This window comes from Manis javanica, chromosome 11 (genome assembly GCF_040802235.1).
Source record: "Manis javanica isolate MJ-LG chromosome 11, MJ_LKY, whole genome shotgun sequence".
Taxonomy (NCBI): Eukaryota; Metazoa; Chordata; class Mammalia; order Pholidota; family Manidae; genus Manis; species Manis javanica.
This window is the reverse complement of record NC_133166.1, coordinates 29272961-29298887: the sequence shown is the minus strand read 5'-3', so window position 1 is coordinate 29298887 and position 25927 is coordinate 29272961. Positions and strand designations below refer to the sequence as shown.

At 51.2% G+C, this 25927-nt stretch overlaps 1 protein-coding gene across 5 annotated transcripts in view; it reads left to right on the top strand.

Moving 5' to 3' along the window:
- LMO1 (LIM domain only 1) overlaps positions 1-24200 on the top strand; it is a 124208-nt gene extending 100008 nt beyond the window's left edge. For all 5 annotated transcript variants that reach the window (XM_073216122.1, XM_017646350.3, XM_017646348.3 and 2 more), the window contains 3 exons: positions 19753-19966; positions 22286-22411; positions 23829-24200. In XM_073216122.1, the coding sequence (XP_073072223.1) occupies positions 19761-19966; positions 22286-22411; positions 23829-23934 (438 nt within the window). In that variant the 5' untranslated portion in view covers positions 19753-19760 and the 3' untranslated portion in view covers positions 23935-24200. The remainder of the gene's footprint in view (positions 1-19752; positions 19967-22285; positions 22412-23828) is intronic.
- The last annotated feature ends 1727 nt before the right edge of the window (positions 24201-25927 follow it).

Sequence of the window (25927 nt, the reverse complement as noted above, 5' to 3'; positions counted from 1 at the left end):
TTACCCCTGCTAGAAGCTCTTCCCATCTGGGAGGCATCTTGGCAGGAGCTAGGGCTGGCTCTAGGGAAGCAGAGGGCAGCAGGCAGAGCTCACTCAGGCACCAGGTCCAGCTAGGGAACTCACCCATGTGCACAGTGTGATGTGACCTGCCCTTTGGCCCCAGTCATGTTTCCACACTCTCTGCTCCTCAGAATGCTTTATCAGATCAGTGCTAAAATATGCCTCACACAGGAGAATAACATCTCGTTAGTATTACTGAAAATGTAAAGAAAAAAATTATCCAGGAAAAAAATTAAAATTGGTTAGAATAATTAAAACAAAGCAAAACTGGCAACAGCTAAGACTGCACCTGGTAAAATATGTTATTGACTAAAAATTGACAGAGGAATCAAATCTTCCTGATAAAATTTAGATCTGCTGAAGTTGGCTCAAGAAGTATTTTCTGTTAGAAATAATTGCCACAAAAGAAATCTCAACTGTGGCAGAAGCTCTTATTTGTAAGATTTGATATTTGCCAAAAACTGATCATAAACCAGTCATTTAAAATTTTTTAAGTAATTGATCCCAAAGAAAATAATTCCAATAAAATAAAAATGAGGAAGGGGTATGAAATAGTTTAACACTAGTAAATAGGAAAAAATTGATCAATCAGATTGACTTAATGAAACTCGTTAAGATATTATTTCTTGATAAAAAATCATTAGTGTTGATATAATTCTTATAAAAATATATGTGTTGGGGCTGGTCCCAAAGTAGTACATGCTTAGTAAACATTTGTTAAATGAATAGCGAATGAATGAGTTGTCTGGTGAAGGAGGTTGGGAAGGGAGCTGAGAGAATCAGAAGGATTCCTTTGTCCCAGAGAGAGGATAGATTTACATTTTAAGACGCTTGGGGCTACTCTGGACTATTTTCCAACACCACCTAGCAGTTCTTCAGTTCTCAGTGGACACCAACTGTATGTCCTACGATTCAACCCAATTCTGACACTATCTATCTGAAGTTAGCACATCAGATCCCACAGGTTAAAAAGCTCAGTCCCACAAGACAGCCTCCACTTCAGAGGCCAATGTTGTCACCTGTACTGATTGACCCGCTATATAAATCAGGGTTCACATATGCCCTCCTCAGGTTAGATTTTGCTAGAATGGCTCACAAAGCTCAGGAAACATTTTCCTAGGTTTACCAGTTTACTGTACAGGATGTTAGAAAGGATACAGATGAACAGCCAGATGAAGTGCACATAGGATAAAGTCTGGAAGGTTTCCGAGCACAGAAGCCACTGTCCCTATGGAACCAGGGTGTGCCGTCCTTCTGGCATGTGAATGCATTCACCAACCTGGAACCGATTTATCAAATCTTGTTCTAGAGTTTGTATAGAGCTTAATCTGCAGCCACCTTCCTGTTTTTGCTGGAGGCAAGTCAGTGAGTAGGGTTGAACCCTCTAATCACTGGTCTTTCTGATGACCAGCCCCATCCCAAGGCTATCTAGGGGCCCCACCCTAAGTCACCTCATTAGCATAGGGGCCTCCTTACGAACAACAAAAGATACTCCTATCACTCAGGAAATTCCAAAGGTTTTAAGAACTCCATAATAGGAACCGAAAACCAAATACATTATTATACTGCAGCTACTTTGGGGAGAATAAATTGGAGGGGACAAGATTAGCAGAAAAAGCCGCACATAATGTGGGAAGGAAGGGCCTTTCCTTTGAGCTTTACAGGTTGCCCACTCCCTGCTCCAGCCACAGAATGCCTGTCCCTACCCCCCACTCAGCCTTGCCTTGCCTTCCTGCAGTTTCCTTCAGAGCTTGCAATCTAGGCCTATTGGGGAGGGGATGCAGGGGCCCTGATGGTCAGAGAGGAGCCAGCTGAAGTCCAGGAAAGAAGAGGAAAGTACGGCCCGAGCTGGCCTTTGGAATGTGGGTCTCATCTGAGGCCTTGCAGTGGTCAAGATCCTTGCTGGAGCCTCTCAGTTACCAGAAGCAGGGTTTGAACTTGAGGAGTTGAGCCCCAGGGAAGGCAGACCACAGTCCCTGGCTACAATCCTGTCCTTACCCACATGTGTCCCCCAAACCCCTGCTTGCCCTGCCCAGCTTGGCCTGAGGCTGCCCCTGACACTATACGTCCTCCTCTGCTCTGTGACCAGACCAAGATCGTGGCTTTCCAGGCTCCGAAGGAGCAAGCCAAAGCTCATAGGCCTGAGGCAGGCGGAGCATAGCAGGGCAAGGAAACAGCAATCCAGACCTATGCAGCTGCCCATGGGCCGGTTCCTAACTCCTAGGACCTCTCCCAGCTCTGGGCCAGTCTTTTTCCCCGAGGTTGGCTTCCATGGAAGCTCCTGATTCTGAGAAAGAGCTGTCTCCTTAACCTTATCTATGTCTACTGTAGTTCACCCTTAGTTATCTGTAACTATAGGCCCTGAGAAGAGCAGAACTTGGGTCTGAAGGCCCCTCAGTGTGGGGCAACTGAGTGTAAGGTCTTGTCCCTGCAGTGAGCTGTCCCTTAGGGCACTGTGCCTGGCTGCCCAGGGCCTAGAGACCCACCCGGCCCAGTCCCTCCTGTTTCAGGGCAACGCACTCTTCTTCCCATGGTCCACATTCCCAAGAGCTCTGCCTTCCTTTCCAGGGAGGAGGCTTTGGATTCCTTCCCTCAGGAGGAGAGAAATTCCAATAACATCATCGCAGGCACATGCAGATTTGAAATCTTTAAAATTCCTTAAAAGAAAACAGCAGGAGAGTGTGACCACTTACTGTGAGGTAGCTTTCCTTTGACTTCGTGGGGAGGAAGGAGATAAAAAGCATGGACTTTGGACCCAGTCCTGCTTGGGACGGTGAGATCTCAGTCACATTTTACTCTACCACCTACTGCTGTGCAACCCTCAGCAGACTATGTCTCTGAGCCTCAGTTTCCTCACATGTACATTAGGACTCAGAGCATCCTCCCTGTTCCCTTCACAGAACTCAAATGGGAGAACATGCTTTCATGTGTTTTGCTAGCTAGACCACTCTGTGCCTGCCTGAGGAATTGTTGCTAAGAATACCATCATTTGCAACATGCAACAACGTTTGCATGAAGTGAAGGGTACCAGCCATTCTTTGACCTTGAGAGATCCTTGCAGCCTGAGGCCCCACAGGACTTTGGAAGAGAAGTTCAGAGAAACTGAGGGATATTTTCGCTAAGAGATGGCTTCCAATGGCAGCATCCCATGATGAAGCCATGAAGACTTATGGAACCAGTCTTACGCCTAGAAAACGGACCTGTGTGTACTTGCCCCAAGGCCTAGATGTGGCCTTCAAGTGACCAGAGCTGTCCTGTCCCTCCTTGGAGCTCTTCCCACATGTGGAAGACTTGGAGGTTGGTCTGTCTGCTGAGGTGAAGCCTGAGGTGCCATAAGAACCCTCAGCCTACCTTCCGTCTCCCACCCCCATCCTCTGAGGTGGCTGGGTGCTCCCCACCACAGTGTGGGGCTGGCTCCCCCTGCTGGCCAGGATGCTGCATCTTCTGGTCATCCTCTCAGCTTCACAAAGGGTGCTTTCTGTCCCTTCCTGAGGCACTCCACTCTCCCTCCCATGGTTTTCATTTGTCCCAAGGCAGATTTTGCTTTCCTTCCTGGATTCTGTGACCTGGATCTGAGCTTGCACACCACTGTCCTGAGTGGGACTCCCAGGACCCGGGAGAGGGCAGCACTGCTTAACTGAACCTTGACTAGGGGCCTGCAGGGTCTCACTGTGATTTTACTCATTATTCACAGAGCATAACTTGGGGTATCCAATGTAGGGTAGGCTCAAGGTCTGCAGGAGAGACCCTCCTTCACGGGCATGCCCAGTTTGCAGGTAGGGCACAGGCCCCAGAGGATGTAGAAATTTCAACAAAGAGAGGTCTGGGAAGACAAAACATGAATACAGTGGTGGGAGAAAATTGATCCGAGAAGAGCGATGAATCCAGAAGGGTCTCAGTTTCCTGGTGAACAGGACTGGAAAAGTGGGTGCAGTCGGATGTCTGGCTGGGGGAGACTGAAGAGGGAGGCAAGGGGGTGCCCCAGAGGCCTTTCCTCCCTCTGGGAGATGGGAGAGGGGGTGACCAGGGCCTGGCCTCCCTGCGAGGCCTCCTCCCCTGACCCAGTGCCTTTTTTTGAACTGGTTTATCCTGTTATCAAAGGAATATTTGTTTTGTTTGTTTTGTTTTGCTTCATAACCACTTCATTGAGATACAATTTGCACACCACAAAATAAACCTCCTTAAAATGTACAGTTCAGTGGTTTTTAGTATATTCACACTTGTGCAACCATTGCCATTATCTAATTCAAGAACATTTCCATCACCCTAAAAAGAAACACCTTACTTATTCACAGTCACTCCCCATTCCCCCCTCCCTGACAACCTCTAATCTACTTTCTGTCTGTATGGATTTGCCTGTTCTGGACATTTCATATAAATGGAATCATACAGTATGTGGTCTTTGTGACTGACTTCTTTCCCAGCATAATGTTTTTAAGGTTCATCCATGATGTAGCATGTATCACTACTGCCTTTTTATGGCCAAATAATATTCCATTATGTATATTACACATACCACATTTTATTTATCCATTCATCAGGTGATGGACATTTGGATTATTTCTACCTTTTAGGTGTTGTGGATAATGTGGGTATGAACATTTACGTGCAAGTTTTTGTGTGGACATGTTTTCACTTTTCTTAGAAAATATATATATTTAGGACTGAAATTGCTGGCTCATATGGTAACTCTATGTTTAGGGATGTTCATTTTTAATTTCAAATGAGGAGTACACCAATGTTTAGGAAATAAACCATCCTTGGCTGTCTTGAGCTTTTGTAAGAGAGGTTTGCCTGCAACCTGGTCCCTGCCCTGCTGGGCTCTAAGGTTTAGTGGAACCTTAAGTAAGTCCCTTCCCCTGCTGCTGTCCTCAGTGTTCTGATCTGTGCAATGGGGTTCTGACAGATCTCTGCTCATCTCAAGGGCTTCTGTCAGTAAGTACTACTAATGCTGCATGTCAGGGATTATAAAACACTCTGCTCACTTGAGCTGCCTTTGTTCCTTAGCCCTGCAAGTTGGATGTTGTTACTCCAGTTTTGCTGGCAGGGAAGCTGAAGGTCAAAGAGGCTAAAAGACCTGTGTTTACACTGTGGGTCAATTGCAGAGCCTGACCTTGATCCTAGATTCATCAGAGTCCAGGTCCTTTGCCTGAATTGCTGCCCCCAGTGTGTCTCTGGGCGAGGTGGGGCTCTATACTCAGGAGAGATCTGCCTGAGTAGCCACCGTGTATGCCCCTCCTGGGCTCTGGGAAATCAGGACACAGACATGGCCAGGTGTGGGCTCTGAGGTAGAACAATGCTGTAGGAATAAGGATTTGGCAAAATCCACTTTTAGCTATGTGTCTTGGGGTAAGTTGCACCACCTCTCTGAGCCTCAATTTCCTCATTCATCAAATTGAAACAATAATTAACTACCCATGGCACTGGAATGAGAATGTGGTAAGATGCTGATATGAAGTGTTGAGCATCATGCCATGTATGCAGAAGTTGTTAGGTTTTACCCTTATCAAGCACACAGGGAGGGCTTGAAGAGGGTGCAGAGTATTGTAGACCACTGAGAAGCAGTTAGGATGGTCAGGGCCGATGTTAAGGAGATACCACATGGTCTGGCCATGAAGGTGAGAGACAGTGGGTGGGTCCCTGGGTAGTGCCAGCATCCTGCAGCCTTGGGGCTGCCAGAAACCTGGAGGAGTTTCCAGGGGTCTCATGAAAGATCTCCTATCTTGAGAATTTGTGAACAGACCCTACTGGCATCCCTAGTCCTCACCCCCCATCCAGCCCACAGATGCCTGAGAAGGGGGTTTGCATGACTGCCCTAGTTACCCCGAGTAGTAATAAAACACTTTAAATTTATTGTGACATTTGGATTTAATTAAAAAGTACACACTTAGGGAAGTAGAACATAATGGGGAGAGAGGCAGGGTGGCTTTTCCCCTCCTTTCTTCCCCAAACTAATTAGCGTTGTATTTTAAATTGTTTATGTGCCGCTAATCATTGTAATAAATCATTTATACTGAAAAAGACACACTTGGCTGTACCCGCCGCGCGGGTTCCGCTCACCGGGCTCTATCGTGAACAAATTGATCTGGAAGTGAATTTATTAACCACTGGGGAAGAAATCATTAGTGCTTTCTCTAAACATTCCCCAGGTACGCTTTATTGCTGCAGTTTATGCTGTAACTAAAAGGAGCATTAGCGCAGGCCCATGTTGTAATTTCCTTGCAAAGCCGGCAGCCCAGTCCTAAGCTAGGAGGTATAGGGGTGGAGAGCCTGCCTTTGCCCAGAGCTTCTCATTCCAGGGGAGGCTCATTATGAGGTCTCTGCAGGCCCAAGCCGTTGGCTACCCCTGCTATTGCTTCTCAGTAAAAAATGGTTCACAGTCACTTGTATACATATCCCAGGTGTGTGGCTCACAACTGCCATGTAGCTTGGGGTTTGGAGAACTGGGGTGCAGGGATTGTGAGGTTACTGGGGTCAGAGAGACTAGTCACAGACCAGCGTCCACGCCCAGAGATGGAGAAGGCCTTAGCAGTGAGCGGATCATACTCTTGGAGGAACAAGTGTGGCTAAGCAGGGACCAAGACAGGAGCAGGGTGGCCATCGCTGGGGCTGCCCAGGGTCATCCTTCTCTGGGCCCTGGGACTTCCCCAAGGTTTGGCTGAGCAGCTTCTTGATGAGGCCTGCTTCTCCGGGTATCTTTGTCCACCTCACAATACAAGGGCCCAGAGCAGTACCCAGCACCCCCTGACATGGTCTGCCAGGTCAGACAGCATGAGCGTCAGCTCCCGGGCTGCAGACACAGTCAGTGCCTTGGATAATTCAGCCTGTGGCCACACCAGCTTTCCCAACAACCAGGCTGCCCTACTGCCTGCCACACAGTCTGACACTTTCTCTCCCTTTGTGCTGGAGGGCTTCAGACCACTTTTAGTTCACAGGGCCTGTACTTCAAGACCCTCACAGCAAGCTTTCTCCCACCAGGTTTCTGGGAGGGAAGTTCATTTCTGAACCAAGATCTCTCTGAGAACCCATGTCTGTTCTAAGATACAAATCCCTGCAGGGATTTGTCCTTATTCCTACAGACTTCAAAGCTCTTACTCTACATGGCTGCATCCACCAGTGCCCCCTGAGCTGCCGCAGCCAGGTTGGGTGTGAAAAGGGATCTGGCCCACAGCTCCTCTCATCCAGGTGTACAAAAGAGGGTGGAGAAGCTTCACCAGGAAGCCCCCGGACAGCACCTCAGACGGCCGCCACAGAGGTTTCCCGTCCCTGTGGCTCCTGTGGTTGGGGTACCAGAGTCTCCCTCTGAGCACCCTGGTCCTCCTTTCCCTCGTATAGCCCAGTTGCTACCAGATGGCCTCTGGCTGCTTTGAGAAGGAAGCAGGACCCAGCAGCTGGCTAGGCCAAGCCTGCCTGGAGGGTCCACTCTGTGTCTGGAGCACACATTTAAAAGTTTGAATTCAAATTGATTTTGAAGGGCCCTAATCTCTGATCCCCTGGCGCTCACGGTGTGTCTGCAGCTCCCGCCAGACTCTCGTTTTCTGGTTCAGCGCCTTGGTGCTCATGTCCCTGATGCTGTGAAATTGAGACTCGTCTGAGAGTCCATGCCCTCCTCCTCTGCGGAGATTGCAGGCCCCTTGGGAGCCCTTTTCATTAGATGGGTGATGTGGGCTTTGCTGGTGCCCAGGGAGCAGCAGAGTTGCTGTCTGGGGAACAGTTTCCAGACACTTCCCCGCTGGTCCCTACAGCTGTGCAGCTCCAAGCAGCATCCTGTCAAAGGATCTGGGACTTGCTCCAGCAGCCCGGGAAGGGATGGGGCTTGGTGGAAGCTATAGATGGAGAAAGACGTGGGCCTGGGGTTTTCCTATAGCAAACTTCAAGGGCTTTGTCCCCTCAGTGACCCCCAGAGGCTCAGACTAGGCTAGGAGGGAAGAGCGGTCACATCCGTAGGCCAAGGACCCTGAGGTGGGGGGTTGGGAAGGCCAGGTCTGTGCTGGAGGAGGAGGGGCGTCCAGGCCAGGGCACCAAGGGGAAGACTGAGCCACTGGTGTCACACAGAGGCCTGAGCTCTGGGGATCCACTCCCCCTCCCTGAGGGCTGAGATGAGTGTTTATGTACAAGAGAAGGTACAGAGTAGGGCTTCATACCCCCTGGGTTTGCAGGGGCTCAAAGACAGGATTGCTGCCCCTTTATCTAAGGGGTTGAAGACTTGTGTTTGCAGGAGGGCTGTTATTTCTCAGCTGGAGCCCTGGGGTGGGACTTTCAAAATTCTAGATTGTGGGTGGTAGGGCCTAGGTGCTGCCACTGTTGGATCCGTTTTGATAGGGCCACATTCTGTCGGTGGTGGCTAGGGGTATGTGGCCTGGGCAGCACCAGGCCTGGTTAAGACTCCTGTCTCTGGGTCTGTGTTAGCCCATTCTGGCCACCAAACTCTTCCCAGTAATATCTGGGTAGATTTTGCTGAGTCTCTTCATTCATTAACTGAACTGGTGGTTAAAAAGTGACTGCCATGGGGCTCAGTGCTGGAGGCACAGTAGTGAACAAGACAGAATCCCCCAAAAAGGCCTTTATGAGGTTACATTCTTATGAGAGAGACCAATCATTTTTCTTTAGTAAAATCACAGAAAAGTAAAACAATTACAAATTCTGATTAAAAACTCAGAAGGAAATGACCAGGGAGTCATTGAAATAAGGAAATCAAGAAGTCAAGGAAGGCCCTTGCTGAAATGACATTTTAGCCGAAGCCTGGAGGCAGCCACTTGAAGAGGCAGAGAAGCATGTTCTGGGAAGGGGGAAATAGCATATGCAAAGGCCCCGAGGCAGGAGTGGCATCTGAAATGTGGTCAGAACACCAAAAAGGAGGAGGAGTCAGGGGCCAGACTACTTGAGGATACTATAGGCTTGATGAAGAGTGTGGATGTTATTCTCAGGCCACTGGAAGTTATAGAAGAGTTTCAAGTTGAGCAGTAATCTGACCTACTTTGTTTTGAAAAGTTTTTTCAGCTGCTGTGTGAAGAATGGATTGTAGATATTAGACAAAGGAGGCTGGTGGGGAGATATGCTGATAGTGTGGTTAAAGATGGTTGGTGGCTCTGGAAATGGAAAGAAGCAGGTGGGGTGGGGAGCAGCGATCCGCATGGAGAGGGATGAGGATGGGGGAAGACTGTGTTTCTGGTCTGGGCATCTGTGGGGGTGGGGAGGTGATGGTGAGGGGATGCCTAGGGTAATAGTGCAGGGGCCAGATTTTGGGGGGGAGATCTACAGTCCTATTTTGGACCTATTACTTTTGAGATATGTCTAGGAATTTATAGGAACAATGAGAGAAGTGGAGTACAATGCCTACACCCACCCTGCAGGTAACTGCAATTAGTTGAAGTATCATTCCCCATGACAAACTCCAAAGAACCCATGCAGCTTCTGATGTTTCTAAGTTCCCTTCACTAAACAACAGCAGAAAACTGCATGTGCCTAGGAGAGCAGATTCTGTTTGCACCTGCTCCAGTATTCCTCTTGGTGTAACATCCAGCGCCCTGCAAGTTCTAGACTGGGTCTCCTAAAGTTGTTGCCTGACACCAGGCTGTGCTGGGTTTGACTTCACGTAACAACAATGGCTCAGGAGGTATGTGTGGAAACCCCTTGGCCCTTCCATCTCCTGACACTCAGAGGTCTGTGGGTTCAGGCTTTAGGACACACCATTTCTAAGGAGGTCTGACTCCACCAGAACACACTGCAAAATGCCTGCCACTTTGTGATCTTGCACAGGAAATAGCTCCACTGGGGGCCAGGCATCCACCCTGTGCTGATGTGCCCCTGCAAGGGGCCATTAGAGCTGCCTGCTTTTGGCAAGGTCCAGACCGGGTCTAAGCAGAAGCTCTCTTTCCCTTTTGCTTAGGAAAATGATGATGCGATGGCTGCCTCTGGCATGAGATGGGGCAGCAGTCCAGTTCTGCTTGGCCACTTGCCGGCTTGCCCTTGGACAGGTTGAGTGATTTCCCTGATCTCTGGGTCAGGGTGAGGATGAGAGCTAATGAGTGTACATAGTAGGCATTCAGTAGGGGGTGTTACCATGCTGTTGAACAGATGTTTGGGGCTATGACTGGGCAGGGCTTTCCTTCGGCCTCCTCTGCTGTGGTGGTCTGCAGAGACCAGCGGGAACTTGGCACTTTGGAGAAGCAAGCGTTGCTGGACATCCTTTAAGTTCCTTACCCTGAGCTGGGCCCCTCTCCAGGACCCCTTCCTTCATACACAAGCCTTTGGCTATTGATTGAGGCTCCCCCACTATTGAGGCTCTGGGTCTGGAGCCCTAGTCTCCCTGTCACAGTTTGGCCCTCCCCTGAGGACATGTGCCATCTCAAGGCCACTTTGTCACTCTCAAGGCTGCAATGCAAACATTTCAGGTCTGCCTCTCCATGGCCCTCCTGCTCCTGTCCCAGCCCCTGTGCCCTCTTTGTCCTTAGTTTCTGATCTATGCCCCTTTCTGGTTCCACTTAGAAGCCTTTTCAAGATCCCACCATTGCTGCAGCTTCTGAAGAGCAACCAGGTGAGCAGAAATGGACTGGGACCGAGCGTAGAGACAGTGTCCTGCCTGGGCCGTCATTCCTCCTGGTTGTAGCGCCGCCTCCACCTAGCATTGTCTGGCATCCAGGCTGCATGGGAGAACCCAGATGCTGCCCCAGCGAGCCTTCCTCACCCAGGCTGTGCAGCCTTCCAGCTGTGTGACCTTGGATAAGGGCCTGGACCTCCAGGGACATCTGTTTCCTCATTTGTTAAGTGCGAGCAATCTCAGAGTTAACAGGATTCACTGAGAGAACAGATATAGTAAGTGCTGAGTAAGTGGTGGCTTTTATGAAGAGGTATACAAAGGCCTGACTGAGGGGTCTCCTTAGTTTTCTTTTTTTTTTAATGGAGATATAACGTATATGCAGTAAACTGCATTAGTCTGAAATGTTCAGTCCAGTGAATTTGCACATTTGTATGCATCCATTTAAACACCCAGATCAAGATACAGGACATCTGTAGTGCCTCAGCAGGCTTCTTCACACCTCCTCCCGGCTGATGACATATCCCTCTGACATCTGTCACCATGGATTGGTTTTGCCTGTTTGGGAGTTACATATAAATAGAATTATACAGTTTCTATCTTTTTGTGACTGGCTCCTTTCATTCAGCATTATACTGTCTCATTCATCTATGTTGTGTGTATCCAAAGTTCATTCTTTTTCATTGCTATGTACTATTCCATTATATGACTATTCCATAGTTTATTATCCATTTCACTGTTGATGTACATTTATACTGTTTTCAGTTTGGGGCTATTATGAAGGAAGCTGCTCTGAACATCCTCGTATAGCTCTTTTGGCAGACATAACTCATTTCTGTTGGACATATACCTAGGAATAGAATTGTAGGGTCATAAGCTATCAGGCTGATCTTTGAAAAACATGGGGGTTAGGGTTAAAAATTCACATGTAACTTTTGACTCACCAAAAACTTAACTACTAATAGCCTACTATTGACTGGAAGCCTTATAGATAACATAAGTCAATTAACACATTTCATATGTTACATGTATTATATACTGTATTTTTTAAATTGTCAAATCTTTTCAACTCTACAAAACTTTTTCCAACACATTTATTGAAGAAAATCCACACATAAGTGTACCTGCACAGTCAAACCTGTGTCATTCAAGGTCAGCTGTCTCTACTTCAGTTTTCTAGCTGACTTTTTAAGCTACTGTGTTAAGCCTTGTTATAAGTACTTGATGTCCACTAATTTAACCCTCAGAATAATCCTTTAGAGGAGGCTGTCCTCATTTAGCAGGTGAGGAAATTGAGGCAGAGCTGGGAAATGATAGAACCGGGATTCAGTCTGAGGCTGTCTGGCGGTAGAACCCCTGTCTTCACGTCTACACTGCCCACCTTCTCTTAGACTCCCTTAAGGGGCAGCGCCAGCGGGAAGGGGCCAGGCCCCAACTAAGGTGACTGCCACCCTGCGAGCCAAGCCCCCCCAGCCTCCCTCCCCTGCCCTGTGGGGAGTGGAAGGCCGCAGGAACCTCTCCCGCATCTAACCCTGTAAGCCCGGTGGGGTTAACCCTGTAACCCTGTAATGGGCACGCAGGGGGGCGGTAATGAGCATGCTCTAGGTGGCTGTAGCCGCGCGTTTCAACAGTTGTTCTTGTTGGCTTTTGATTCCAAATGAGTAGGAAATGCTATTAGTTCAGGCCTCGCCTGCTGCATGGCAAGGCCCTGGGATAGGAGTGCAGTGAGACGAGAAATTGTGGAGATAAAACGGGTGTGAAATGGAGGCCTTCTCACAAGGCTGGATGTGTCCGTGTGAAATGAAGTTACTTCTGAGAAAACGAGATTTAAAGAGATGCTGCCGAATTAGATTACACTTTCACATTTCCTTATTAAATGGGATTGATGCTGAGGAGAGGCGGCTGGCTGGCTCTGTTTGGGATTCTCCTCTCAGTTCTGAGCCGGTGGGCCCAGGTGAGTACAAGCCCCTTGCAGGTGGCAGAGACCCAGCTCCCCAAAGGCCACAGAATGCACCCCCAGCCCCTGAAGGGGGGCGGTGATGGCTGTGGCAGTGGCTCTCTGAGAGGTTTCCACCCCTTGGCATGGGTCCACGTGGATGGAGCCTCAGGGGCTTACCCTCTTCCATTTCCTTGGAAGTGCTATGGAGACAGAGCACTAGGCCTCTTATGCATGGGTATTGCTCAAATCAGGACTTGACTTTGAGCTACAGTCTACCTTTCGGAAGTGTAGCTTTTTAAAAGGCAGTAAACATGCACATGCCCCCTTCTGCATATGTGTGTGTATTTATGTGAGCACGTCCACGCGTGGGTGTGCTTGGTTGTGTGGCTATGTACTTTCACGCAACTTGCTGAGCACCTACTGCGTGCTAGCCCTCTGCTGGGCACTGGGATAAGATTGTGGTGGGGAGAATAAATAGGCACAGTTCTACTCTCATGGACCTAGTGTGCCCATGTGTGATCGTGTGTACCTGTATAAGCAGGTGTGTCACAGGCACCTGCTGTATCTCCTAAACTCTGTAATGTCCTGGTTCAGCTTGTGCCTCTCAGGTTAGCAGCTCACAGCCTGGCAACCATGGCAGGTGGGTCTCATGCTTGGGCCCTTAAGATAGACCGCCAGGGTTCAGATCCCAGCTCTGTCCTGGACTAATGTGTCAACCATGAAAGTCATTACCTTTCTGATGCCTCAGTTTCCCCATTGTTAAAATGGGTATAATAATGGTACCTATCTCATAAAGCAGTTATGAGCCACACACTGAGAAGCTGATGCTGCTTAGTGTTCACTCCATGTCATCTCCTGGCAAATTGCCCTTAGGCCCTGGAAAGCCTAGCCCAGGACTCCTACCTGCTCTGGAGAGGGAGCTGGGGGCACCCGTGGTGAGGACAGAAAGCCACTGGGCTGTGTTGTGCTACATGGGCACCAGTTTGGAAGCAGTACTGAGACACAGGGAGAGATTGTGAGAAATGCTGAGGCTATACCTGCCTGTGCCCCCAGGGCTCTCTCCAGAGCAGCCAGAGGGCCCTGTTCTGAGCTGTCACCTTCTGAGCTGCCACAGCAACCCCGTCCCACTTGACTGCTCCCTTCCCACTGGTGGAGCTGACTTCCTTGCACATGTTTTCAGTGGCCACTAGACTGTCCTTGGGGTAATGCTGGGCTCTAGCCAGTCCCTGTGTCACTTTAACCATGGTGGCACATTCCAATCAGTTTTTGCTCCTCAGAATAAATGTTGGTCACTATTTTAGGGACCTGAGATGGAGCTGTGACCAAGGTCATCATTTCCTGTGTACTGGATGGGGTGACACTAACTGCAGCTGACTTTTGACGACCAGGTCAGTTAGTCCTGAGCATTTGATGTACATGAATCCCCTATTCCTCATGGCAATTCCATGAGATGAGCACTGTTCTCATACTCATTTTGCAACAAAGAAAACTGAGGCACAGAGGATTTAAAGTCAAAGTATATCAAAGAAGCACAAAAGTCAGCACAAAGAACCTGGCCTGTGCTCTTCAAAACTGCCAAAGTTCTGAAACATAAAGAAAGGCTTAGAAATTCTTCCAGATTAAGTAGACTAAATTTGACAACTGACTGCAATGCAGGATCCAGAATTTTATTTTGCCACAAAGGATTTTGGGGGTATCGGTGAAATCTGCATGATGTCTGTAGATTAGATAATAGTATTTTATCAATCATAGTTACATGGTTTGGATCATTGTACCATGGTTATGTGGGAGAATGTCTTTGCTCTTGAGAAATACACACCAAAGTAGTTGAGGGTATAGGGGCTTCATGTCTGAAACCAAGTCTCAAATCAGTCAGGAAAAAAATATTTAGGTAGCTGGATAGATAGGGAAGGATAAAGCAAATATGGTAAAATGTTCAGGGAACCTGGAAAAAGAATATATTTGGGATTCTTTCTCTTCTTACAATTTTTCTGAAAGCTTGAAGATAAAAAGTTAAAGGAAAAAGAAAAGGGTCCAAGCAGGGGAGGCATTCTGGGTGCCTGTTAATACAGCAACCGGTTTGGTGGCCGTCGCCTCTGGATGCTGGGCTCTGCTCTGGCTTCAGATACACAGTCTTGTCCTATCCTCACCCAGGTCTGTGTGGAAAGAGACTTTTATGGCCCCCATTTCACAGATGCAAGTCAGAAAAGTGAAGGATTTGCTTCAGGCCTTCCAGCTACTTGGGACAGTTCCCAGACTGGAAAGGTAGGCTCTCTGAGTTCAGGAAGTAACCTACCTTGCTGGCTCTGATCTTTGGGGGAGAGTGAGTTGGGCACAACAAGGCATTTCTTTCTGGAGCAGGGGTAGAATGAAGGCACTGGGACAGAAGCAAACAAGATCCATTTGCAGGAGGGAAAGTAGTCTCATTCCAGCATCCCGCAGGGAGCAGATCCAGCAGTAACAAGCAGGACCTGGTGGCATGTGGGAGGGGCCCTTAAATGCCAGGTGGAGTTGCCAGTGGTAGCCACAGTGTCTGCCAGTAAGGGAGCTACAGGGCATAGCCTGGAGTGACTTGGGGTAGGGTGGGGTGGGCGTTCTGGGGTGGAGGATGAGCTGTGGAGATGCTGAGAGGGGGCAGCAGTGCTCCACAGCCAGGCCCAGCTCGCTGTCCAAGCTGGAGGCACCGTTGGAGCCAGGAGCTGGCAGGCTTGGCAGTTTGGAGAAGTCCGTGAGCCAGATGTGAGGGGCATCATAGCTCGGGAGAGGTGGCAGGAATTACCAAGGACTTGGGCCTTGCATGGCAGGCTGCCTGAGAGGTCCACGCAGAGAGGAGGCTTCTCTCCTGGCTGGAGAGAGTGTGAGGATGAGCGGACGACCTCTGGCAGTCCCTTCTGGCCACTGGGACTGTCTGGCTTTTCCTAAGATTGAAGAGCTGAGGGCTAGTGTCTGGCAGCCAGATGAGTCAGACTAGGAGGCTGCCTCTTTCCACCCACAGCCCACACAGCGTGGAGCTGGGTTTGGCTTCTCTCCCTTCAAATATTGTCCCCTTCACACCCTAAAATCTGAGTGGGGAACCCATGGGCTATGTGAACTGGTTTATTTTGCTGGGTCCCGTGTGTGCATTTGAGCGTGTGCCTACGCGTGCGTGCGTGCGGTGCAAACATCATCCATTGTAAAATATCAGTGTTTTCATGGGTGAGTAGTAATTACTGAGTAATGCTTTAAAACCTTTCCTGAAGGAGTGCAAAGCTGTTTTTTTCTTAAGTCAGGAGTACATTAAAAGGATTACCATGTAGATTTGATTTTTAGATAACACTAAAATGGATCCCAAATGGACTTTAGCAAAGGGATGCTATCTCCTTAATGGAAAGTGCATGGCCTGAGGCTCAGCTCCCAGAGTCAGGCAGGACGGGGGGAGAGAAGAGGTGTCTGTGCCAGGCTGGCTGGCAGGCTGGGTGGGGGCTGGGGAGTCAAAGAAAGGAGGGAGAGCCTGGACCTTCTGGGGAGTGTCTTGCTCCATTTGCAGAGTAAGATACCATAGATGCCCCCTTAAAACCTGCTTGCCTTTCTTGGAGGGTTTTCGAGTCTCCTGGAGTAGCCCACTGTGGTTGTTCCATAAAGAAGAGGGGATGAGTCAGACTGCTCCCAGGACCTCAGCCTTTATAGGCAGAGAAAGCTCAAGGCCTCTAGATACCCTGGGACCTCCTCAGCCAAGCTGGCTGTGTTCCATGTCTCGGTGGACATCAGACACCGGCAAAAGCCACAGAGCTTCCCAGGGCCTAGGAAGCAGAGCTCAGCCCCTAGAGCAAGGTGCCCAGGCCTTACAGAGCACCTGCTGGCTACAGGCAAGGAGCAGGGGACTGGGCCATCCTTACAGCCTCCCTGGGTCCCTCAGGTGCTGGGTCCCACAGGTGATGGAATCGCCAGCTGGTGTACTTCATAGTCCTGCAGGCTCAGTGGCCAGGCACGCTGGGGCCTGAGCCTGAAAGGCGAGCTTCTCCGGGAACCAGGCCAAATGGAAGATGGAGCAGAACTCATGCTCCTAATGCTGGGATCCCACTGCATTTTGGGGTATAATTTAGTGGGCAGGTAAATCCCCTGAGGGTGGAATTTCCAGCCACTCATGCCCCCCTGACAGTGATTGCACAAGGTAAGAGACCTGGGGATTCTCAGGACCATCTTGCTTAAATATCTCCAGGTTGGTGTTTATATGCACAGCTATGCTAGCTGGGTGTTCCTTCCACAGGTCCCAGGACTATAGTCCCACCCTGGGACTCCCAGACCTCACCACAGCCAGCTCTCTTTAATGTTTTCCCACACCTGGTTCCTCCCTGTAGGCCTGGCCTTGGAAGGAGCCTTACGCGCCCCACCCCAGCTTCACCCTCAGGGGTGCCTGCTCCCCAGCTGGTTTCCATGGGCTCCTCAGAGCTCTGTGACCTGATGGTCGCAGAGGAAGAGACACAGACAGGCCTGAGGACACAGTCATCCTGACCCCCATCACCCTGTCAGACCAATTAACTTTTAGAGCTGTGTTAAGGAAATGAGGCAGCAAACATATGGGCCCCGTGGGGCCTGGAGGAGAGGGGGTAAGGAGAGAGGCCGCTACAGTTTGCACTGCTGCCTCTCTGCCCTCACCTGTCCCCCTGCCCCTGTGCTCTGGCCCAGAGACCACCCCTCCCCAGGAGAAGCCTGAGGCAGTGAGGCTAAGAGAGAACACGGGAAGGGGAAAGGATCCCCAGGGCCAACCTGATGGGTGGCTTACCCTAGCTCCTCAGACCATCTGGGCCTCAGTTTCCCCTCAGGAGGGCCTTCTGACCTGACACCTGTGGATCCTGAACCTGAGGCCCTTCGGAGGCGGAGTCTCTCCTGAAGACTGAGGGAGGGTCATACCTACAAGAGGGGAGGTGTGATATGATGATTTGTAAGAAATACATATTTGATCATTCTTATAACCAAATATATATTTCCCAGGTATATTTGGTCTTCATCCACAGTTTCTGAAAACACTGCAGTCTTAAAGGTGAAATGGGTGTTTTGTCATGTTAATGAGAGACCTTTGGGCCCACACCCAAGGGCCGGGGCTGGAGGTTGGATCAGCCAATGGCCAATAATTTAGTCAGTCATGACTATGCAGTGAAGCCACCACAAAAACCCCTGAGAAGAGCTCTGCCCTCTCTGCTCTGCCTGCTCTGCTCAGTTGTACCCTGCTTGTGGGTCAGAGAGAGCTTCTGTGCTTGGGGAACTAGATGCCTCCACGTGCCACCGAGCCAGGCCCCAAGCTCCACGAGGACAGAAGCCCCTTTACCTGGGCCCTTGCCCTGTGTCTCTCTTCATCTGGCTGTGAACTTGCATCCTTTACGGTGTCCTTTATAGAACTGGTGAACCTAAGTGTTTTCCTGAGTTCTGTGAGCCCCTCTAGCAAATTAAATTGAACCTAAGGGGGAGGTCGTGGGCACCTCCAGTCTGTAGCCTGTAGGTCAGAAGCACAGGTAAACTCTGGGGCTTATGACCAGTGTCTGGAGTGGGGGCCGGAGGGCAGTCTTGTAGGACGGAGCCCTTAACCTGGGAATCTGGTGCTGTCTCTGGGCTGATAGCATCGGAATTGAGTTGAGTTCTCAGACACCCTGCTGGTGTTCAAGAATTGCTTGGTGTAAGTATGTGTAGAAAGACCCCCCCCCCTCATATTTACACACACTGGAATCGGGTCCGGGTACCTGAATTAATTTACACTACTATTACTGCTGTGTATAGTAGTGTTACTGTTATATGTATATGAAGGGAAGAAATACACCATGTCATTTAGTGTCAGAGATGTTACAGGAGGGAAAGGCAGGGAAGTGGCTGAGCTGCTCATATGCTGGACTGGTGGCTGTGGGGACAGAGAGAGATAGGAGGGATTCCAGGGAGTGAGAGCTGAACCCAGAGCCCTGCAGGGTGCAGGGTCTGGTCCCTTGGAGAGGATGGGACCCAGAGGAATATAGACCTCAGGGACTTCAGGGAGGCAGGACGGGCAGCTGTTTCCTCTAGAGTCCACCACTCCATCCACCTGAGCCTGGGTCGGGGAAGGCGCCTCCCCACCCCTGCCACTTTCATGAGGGGCTGTCAGGGAATTCTTAAAGGCCACCCCGACCCCCAGTCCAGGTCCTGGCACCTGAGACTCCCTGCACTCCCTAACAACCCTAGTCTTCACCACACTCCGGCCTCAGGCTCCACGTGGAGGTCCAGGCTCCTAGGCAACATCTGTCCCTACCTCCTTGTCAGCCTGCTGTAGTCACTCCCTGTGGCCAGGGGCTGTGGCCTCTGGGCACATGCTTGCACACTGTGTCTCTGTGCACGGTGCACACATGAGTGCACGTTTGCCTGCTTCTCCCCGTGCTGAACACCACATAGAGGTTGCTGCCATCTGTACTTGGCACTTTCCTATATATTGGGAAGCTCAGATGGACCCTGGGAGAGGACCAGTGGCTCAGAGATTCATATCCTGGTGAGAAGAACAAGGACCCAGAGGCTCAGAATGTTCTGTCCCTCAGGCCAGGGCATGGAGGAAGTTTGAATCTAGCTGGGATTATTCCTGAGGGGAGCCCCAGCTGGGCCAGACCCCACCATCCCCTTGTGCAAACCTGCCAAGAGCTCCAGAGCTCCTGCTCCCTGCTGGGAGTGTCACAAGGCCATCTCCTTTTCTTCTTGACACCTCCACAGTTCTACATGAATAGACCAAGAAGCTATATCCTGCCTTGAAAATAAAGTAGTCAAACCCAAAGCAGTACGAGGACATTTTGAGGTGAAAAAAAGATCTGGGAGTTCTAGTGGACCCCAATCGCATTATAAGATTCTTGTCTTACGGCTGCTGAAAGGCCAGTGGGGTGGTGGCTGCATGAGGAGTGTCTCAGGCCTACTGTGGATCGGACCGCATAGGAAGCAGTGGCTGGAAGGGAGCAACTCTGGGACTGGGCCTGGGGGCTACATGTGTGCCCTGCAGCAGAGCGGATGGAGCTCCCCAGTGCTGCCTGTAGCTTCAGGAGGGACTTACCACTGCTCAGGCGGTGCCGTGCAGCCCAAAGGACAGGGCTCTGGGCCAGCAGAGGAGGTTGCTGGGGAGAAAGTGAGGGCTTCTGGGAACCCCAACTCTGCAGGGCAACAGAGCTGTGTGCTCGGAGGCTGGGAGCCGCAGGGCCCATTTGTGCCCATCTGTCGTCTGTCGTCTGTCCGGCCACAGGTGTGCCGATGCTCTCCGTCCAGCCCAAGGGGAAGCAGAAGGGCTGTGCGGGCTGCAATCGCAAGATCAAGGACCGCTACCTGCTGAAGGCACTGGACAAGTACTGGCACGAGGACTGCCTCAAGTGTGCCTGCTGCGACTGCCGCCTGGGCGAGGTGGGCTCCACTCTCTACACCAAGGCCAACCTCATCCTGTGTCGGCGCGACTACCTGAGGTGGGCTGCCTGGCGCCTGTCCCAGCCCTTCTACTCAAAAAGCCCCCATCCTCCATAGCCCAGCGTGGCGCTGCCCTTTGGCTCTGCACCCAGCACCCCATGTGCACTGTCCTGTGTGTTTCCTCATCCTGCCCTGCTCCCCACATGCCCGTGGAGCCCCCAAGGGCAGGACCATGCCTGTAACCCCTTGGAATCAGTGCTGCACACAGGTGCTGGGTAGGCATTTATAACCATTCCCCTGTCTCTGGAATGTGGAAGGAGATGCCTCAGAGGGCTTCTAAGAGCAGACGGGGTATCTCTGACTTCCCTGGGTGCCTCCTGCCTGATGAAGTCTCCTTTCCACCTGGGATTGGATACCCCAGTGCCTGGGCAGCCTGGCAATTAGACCCTGGGAGAAGAACCACTGGTGTTGGAGCTTAATGACCTGGGTTTGAACTGGCTTTGAGCCTTTTGGCTTCTAACCTTCTCTGAGCCTCAGTTTACCCTTCTTTGAATGGTCAAAAGACTAAAGCTTCCCCACCTTTCATTCCTCTGAGCTTTAACCCAACCTCCCCCGCAACCCAGAGCCTATTCCTTGGGACCATCTCCCCAAGTTAGCCCTTCCCTAGGCCATTTATGACATCAGCAAGGCTGGAAGGAGGCCACCTAGCGGAGGCCTTGGCTGAGACCCAGCATCTGCATTTGGCCCCCGGGCAGGCTGCTGGGTGGTGGCCGGGCCTTGGGGGAAGAAAGGCCCATCACATTAATTAATAGGTCAGGGTGAGGGCTTGTGGGGCTCCCTCTGCTCAGGTCTGGGCAGGCTGGGGAGGAGGGGCTTATCATATCAGCAGAGGCTCCCCTACTTCCCTGAAGAGCCAAAGATTTACCTGCTTGCATATTCTCTTTCAATTTCTGCCTTTAGCAGTTTCTAAACTGGAGCAGTAAGCCAGGATCTGTGACAGCGCCTCTGGCGAGGCTGGAGCAGAGCCCTGACGTGAGGAAGGGTTTTTCTGGTGACTCACCCCTTGACCTGGAAGTTCACCTGGAGGGCTAGGGCCTGAACCTGCCAGGTTGAAGGGAGGTGGTGAACATCTGATGAGTCCACAGGACCTGGGGAGGGAGGATGACGGAGGTGCAGGATGGGCTTGTTAGCACAGCCAAAGCACTGCAGGCATTCTGGGGTCTGACAGAGGCCAAGAAATGACTTTGGGGCCAGGCAGGCCAATGAACTGGATGGGGGTGGGGCTTGTTTGAGCTGCTGAGCCCCAGAGAATGGCTGTTGGAGCCTGCTTCCTCTTCAGACTAGGAGCAGAAAGACCAGGCAGATGCTGTGGCCCAGCCTTTGTCTGCCTTAATCTGAGCCACCAGGCAGCTCGGGCTGATGAATAATGGAGTCAAGCTCATCTGCCTGCGCCTGAGCTTGAGCTGGACAAATCAGGGATCAGAGGGGCCTTCCGCCAGCCTCTCAGCTCCCTTACCTCACTTGGGGCCTGCTCTGCCAGTGTGCAGGAAAGAAGAAGCCTCGCTGGCTCAGAGCACCCCTCCAAGGACTGGCCTGCAATGGGGCTCCCTGTCCCTGGAGCTTGAAACCAGCAGCTAAAAGGAGAGAAACCTGCCTCAAAGAGGTTTTGTGCCAGACATCCTTGGGGACTTCCTTTTGGCATCAGTCCTATTCTAGAAGCATCTTTGAACAGCATCATCTAGTCCAGCACCCCACTTTAAAGGATAAACTGAGGTTCAGCAAAAGGATAAAGGGACTTAGGCAAGTCACTCTGTGAGTTGGTAAAAGAAAATGACATCCTTAGGGTTGTCAAAAGGATTAAATGAATTGGTCTTGGGAAAGCACATAGTAGACACACACTCTACAGTTGTTCACTAAATGATCTATAACTGAGAGTTTACAAAAGTTTTCACAAGCCTGTGAAGGATGTATATCTGTCCCCATTTTATAACTGAAATAAATGAGGCTCAGAGAGACTCAGTGACTTGCCTGAGGACACACAGCCATGATTTAGCCCATCTAGAGTCCTTGCTCAAGGCCCAGCCCAGTGTTCTTCTGGTGACCCCAGGTGCTGAAGGACTCCAGTGGGAGCCTGGGAAGGGGCCTTGTTAGCTCCATCAATGGGCAGTGTCACCCAACCCTGAGCCCTCACCCTCCCCTCCTTGGGTAGATGTGCTGATTTCTCTGAAGCCTAATCTCTTAGCAGAATCTAGATGCTGCCATTTGTGCTCCTGGCCCAGTTCCACCTGCTAAGCCTACATGGTGGAGCAACTCCCCTGCCCTGACCACCCCCAGCACACTGGTGGGCCCCTGAACCCCCTGCACCCTTCCCTCTGCAGGCTGTTTGGTACCACAGGAAACTGCGCTGCCTGCAGCAAGCTGATCCCAGCCTTCGAGATGGTGATGCGGGCCCGGGACAATGTGTACCATCTCGACTGCTTCGCTTGCCAGCTCTGTAACCAGAGGTGAGTGCTACACTGAGAGCAGACCTAACATACTCACCACACCCCAGCTAACTCCTGCTGGCACAGACCAGGAATGGCATGGAGAAGGGCATCCAAATACAGGCTCTGTGTGTGCCTGGAGATGCATTGCATAGGGTGCTCTATGTATGCCTGAGTCCTATAGCCAAGTGTGTACACTCCAGCACTGTGTGAGCACGTTTGGTGGGGGACGCATGAGCTTACTGTGTTTGTATAGGGTGAGTGTCTTGTACATGAGTGTATTTTTAAATGCCGTGTACAAGGGGAGTATGTGTGTGCTGTGTGCACACATGTATGCATGATGGGTGAGTATATTGTGCACACGTCGGCTAAATGTACATATGCGGGGGTTCTTTAGGCATGCCTTGTGCCCTGTGTGTGCACCGTGTGCACGTGTGTACTTGCACATTCTAGTGAGGAGGGGTTCCCATTGGAAGGGAGGGCAAAATCCCTTCAAGGAACAGCCACTCATTCCTGTGATTCTGGTTTCAGCCCAGCCTCCTTTTTGGCCTTTGGGCCCCTACACAGTGCCCCAGCTCTGTGGGAGGCCGCCGGGACCCAAGGAGCAAAAGCCCTTTGTTCCTGGCTGGGCCTAGCGCTAGAAAAGAGGTCCTTTTCTCAGGAGCCCCCAGGTCAGGAAGGAGCTCATATAAGAATTTCCAGAGCCACCTGAGGGGAACACTGGTCTGGCTGGGAGGGCTAGGAGGGCTCAGTGCAGTTGCAGTGCCACCTGGTGGTTGGACTGGGATCTGCTGGAGTCCCACTAAAGGCCTCACCACCCTGGGGACATCTTTGGGGGAAGGGCTGAATCCTCCAGTATTGAGGAGGACTGGGTGTGGGGGGAAAAACAAGGCCTACTTTGCGTAGGAGGGAAGATGGTGGGAGAGGGTCACTCCTCCTGGAAGGATGTTGCAGGAAACCCGCAGATTCTGCTTAGAGGAAGAATGCCTTTACTGAGCCATCCTCTTATGTTGGGGAGAACAGAGGGGTGGGAAAATCAACGTTTTATCCCTTCCTCCTCTCCCATCTCTGCCTCTCTCTATCTCTCTCCTTTCTTGGACTTTTTCTGTTCTTTGCTTCCCTCTTGTTCCCTGTCTGGGACTGGAGTAGATCATTCCTACACCTCCCACCATCCCCACCCTCCATGGGAGGCCTGACTGGCCCAGGTTTGCCTGTCTGTCTTCTGCAGGGCCTGGCTGGGGGCTGGGCTGGCCCAGGGTGATTGGCCAGGTTTGCTATGGGACTTTGGGAGGTCCTCTCTGGAAAGTTCAAGGAGCAAACTCCCCAGGACCTCACTTCCCACATGTCTACCTCCTGGGTTAGGCTGAGTCCTGTCTGCAGCACCCACCATCCACTGGGACCCTCTCCATGGCTTCTCTCTCCTGCTTGGATTTTCCAGATTTTGTGTGGGAGACAAATTCTTCCTGAAGAACAACATGATCTTGTGTCAGATGGACTATGAGGAGGGGCAGCTCAATGGCACCTTTGAATCCCAGGTTCAGTAACGCCCCACGCCTGGCCTCCAGGCACATCTGCCCATCTGCCCGCCTGCCCGCCTGCCCAGCCGGACAGCCACTCTCCTGCCGATTAGAGCTCCTCTGTCATCGATGGGAGGGATGGCCCTTCTTCCGCTGCCACCCTTCTGTGTGTGACCCCTCCTGGGGCCAGGCTGGGCCTGTACAGTCTGTTTTCTGTATATAAATGGGAACATTTATTTTATGAGAAATGTAATGCGATTTTATTACTGGCGTGGATTAAACTTATGAATGTTTCCGGGGAGGTTATTCTGCATTGATCACATGACTGACACAGACCTGGAGCCCCTCCCCTCTGCTTTGGGAGTGGGGCAGGCCCTCCCCTTGGCCCTTACAGAACAGAGCTTGGAGCAGGGCATGGGGCTCCAGCATGTGTTGTTGCCGGGCATGGGAGCTCCAGGTGGCCTTTAGGGGGTAGAAACTGGAGTACAGAAGACAGCCCTAAGCACTACCAGTCAGAGGTGGGACCTGGGGTGTCCTCCCCGTCCCCTAGCAGAGCATGTAATCTGGCCTCCAAGATAAAGAGAGGCAAGATGAAACCCACCTTCCCTGGGTGGCTGTGTTACACTGTGTCACTGCCCCCCACTCCCAACCCAGTTGCTCAGACAGAGACCCAGCTCTGACCTCCTCCACAGCAGGACCCAAATCCTGTGACCCCTGCCATGGAAGAACTACCCTTAAAATCCTCCTCCTTTTCAGGGTGACAGGCAGCACTTGCTGTCTCCTCTCTGTGTCTTGGATCTGAGTTGGAGCCTGGCTTTCTGCTCTTCTGGGTGGATGAGAACAATCCCTTTTCCCTGTATTCAGCCCATGCAGGCTTGAGGCTTTTGTTCATTCATTCAGCAAACCTTAATCCTTTTTGTCTCAGCTCCATGCTGCAAGCACCAGACACGAGGATGAATCATGGATCAGACACAGTCCCTGCCCTTGAGGAGAGAGAAAGCCAGGAAAATATTGGACAAACACCACAGGGAGACCTGGGACAGGCCATTTCCCTCGAGAGGACACAGGACCACTTGTGATGATGACAGAGAGTCAGAGATAGACAAGCCAGTGGACACACAGGGAGACACATACTGTGCTGGCAGGCAGGAGAGGACAGGCACACAAGTAGACAGGTGGGTAGGCAGAGAGTCAGAGTCAAGCTAGCAGGCATGCAACTCAGGCCAGAAGATAGCTAGACCGGCAGCCACCCAGGCATCTTCCATCTACCTGCTGAGCTGGGCTCACCCAGGCCAGTGAGGATGCTCTCGGTTTTGGGGGCAGCCACTGCATCAAGCACACAGCCTGGAACTGAAAAGGTACCGCTGCATGGTGTTAAGAAGAGGAACTCTGGGTCCAAGCCTGGACAGGGAGAGCCGTGTAGACAGGTGGAGTCGTGTGGACAGGCACCTCCCCCAAGACTTCGCTCCTCCTTACCCAGGGACAGTTTTTATCCCAACCACAAAGCAGAGCCGAGAGCTGGGGGAGCCAGCCCACTGTTTTAAGCTCTCCTGACTTTTGTGGGGGCTGGGCTTGGGCCACATGTCACCCTGGAGCGAAGCAGGAGGGTGGCTGGGTTCCGGCGGGCACTTGAAAGGGCTCCCTCTCCAAGCTGTGGTTTTGTGGCTAGTGGCCAGTCTGTGGGAAGCGACTGCTAGGGCCAAGGATCTTGGGGTAGGAGTTCTCCTCTTGGGCACCCACCTGCTGTGAAAGAGCCACATGAGTGAGTGTGAGAAGAGGCAGAGCCAGTCAGGCCTGCTGCGGTGAGTATTTTTGTATAATGTGAGTCTGATGTGACCGCACCTGGGAGCTGTCTGTATGTGACCATATGAGATTGTGCATGAGTTTGAGGGCTGGAGTCCAGAAGGAGGAATTTTCTTGCTCAACTTAAAAGCAAAGGATTTTCCTGGATGGTAACAGAGCCCCCAGTGCCAGACCCTCCCAGGTCCCTTAAGGTAGAGGATGGCCCACTCCAAGGGCC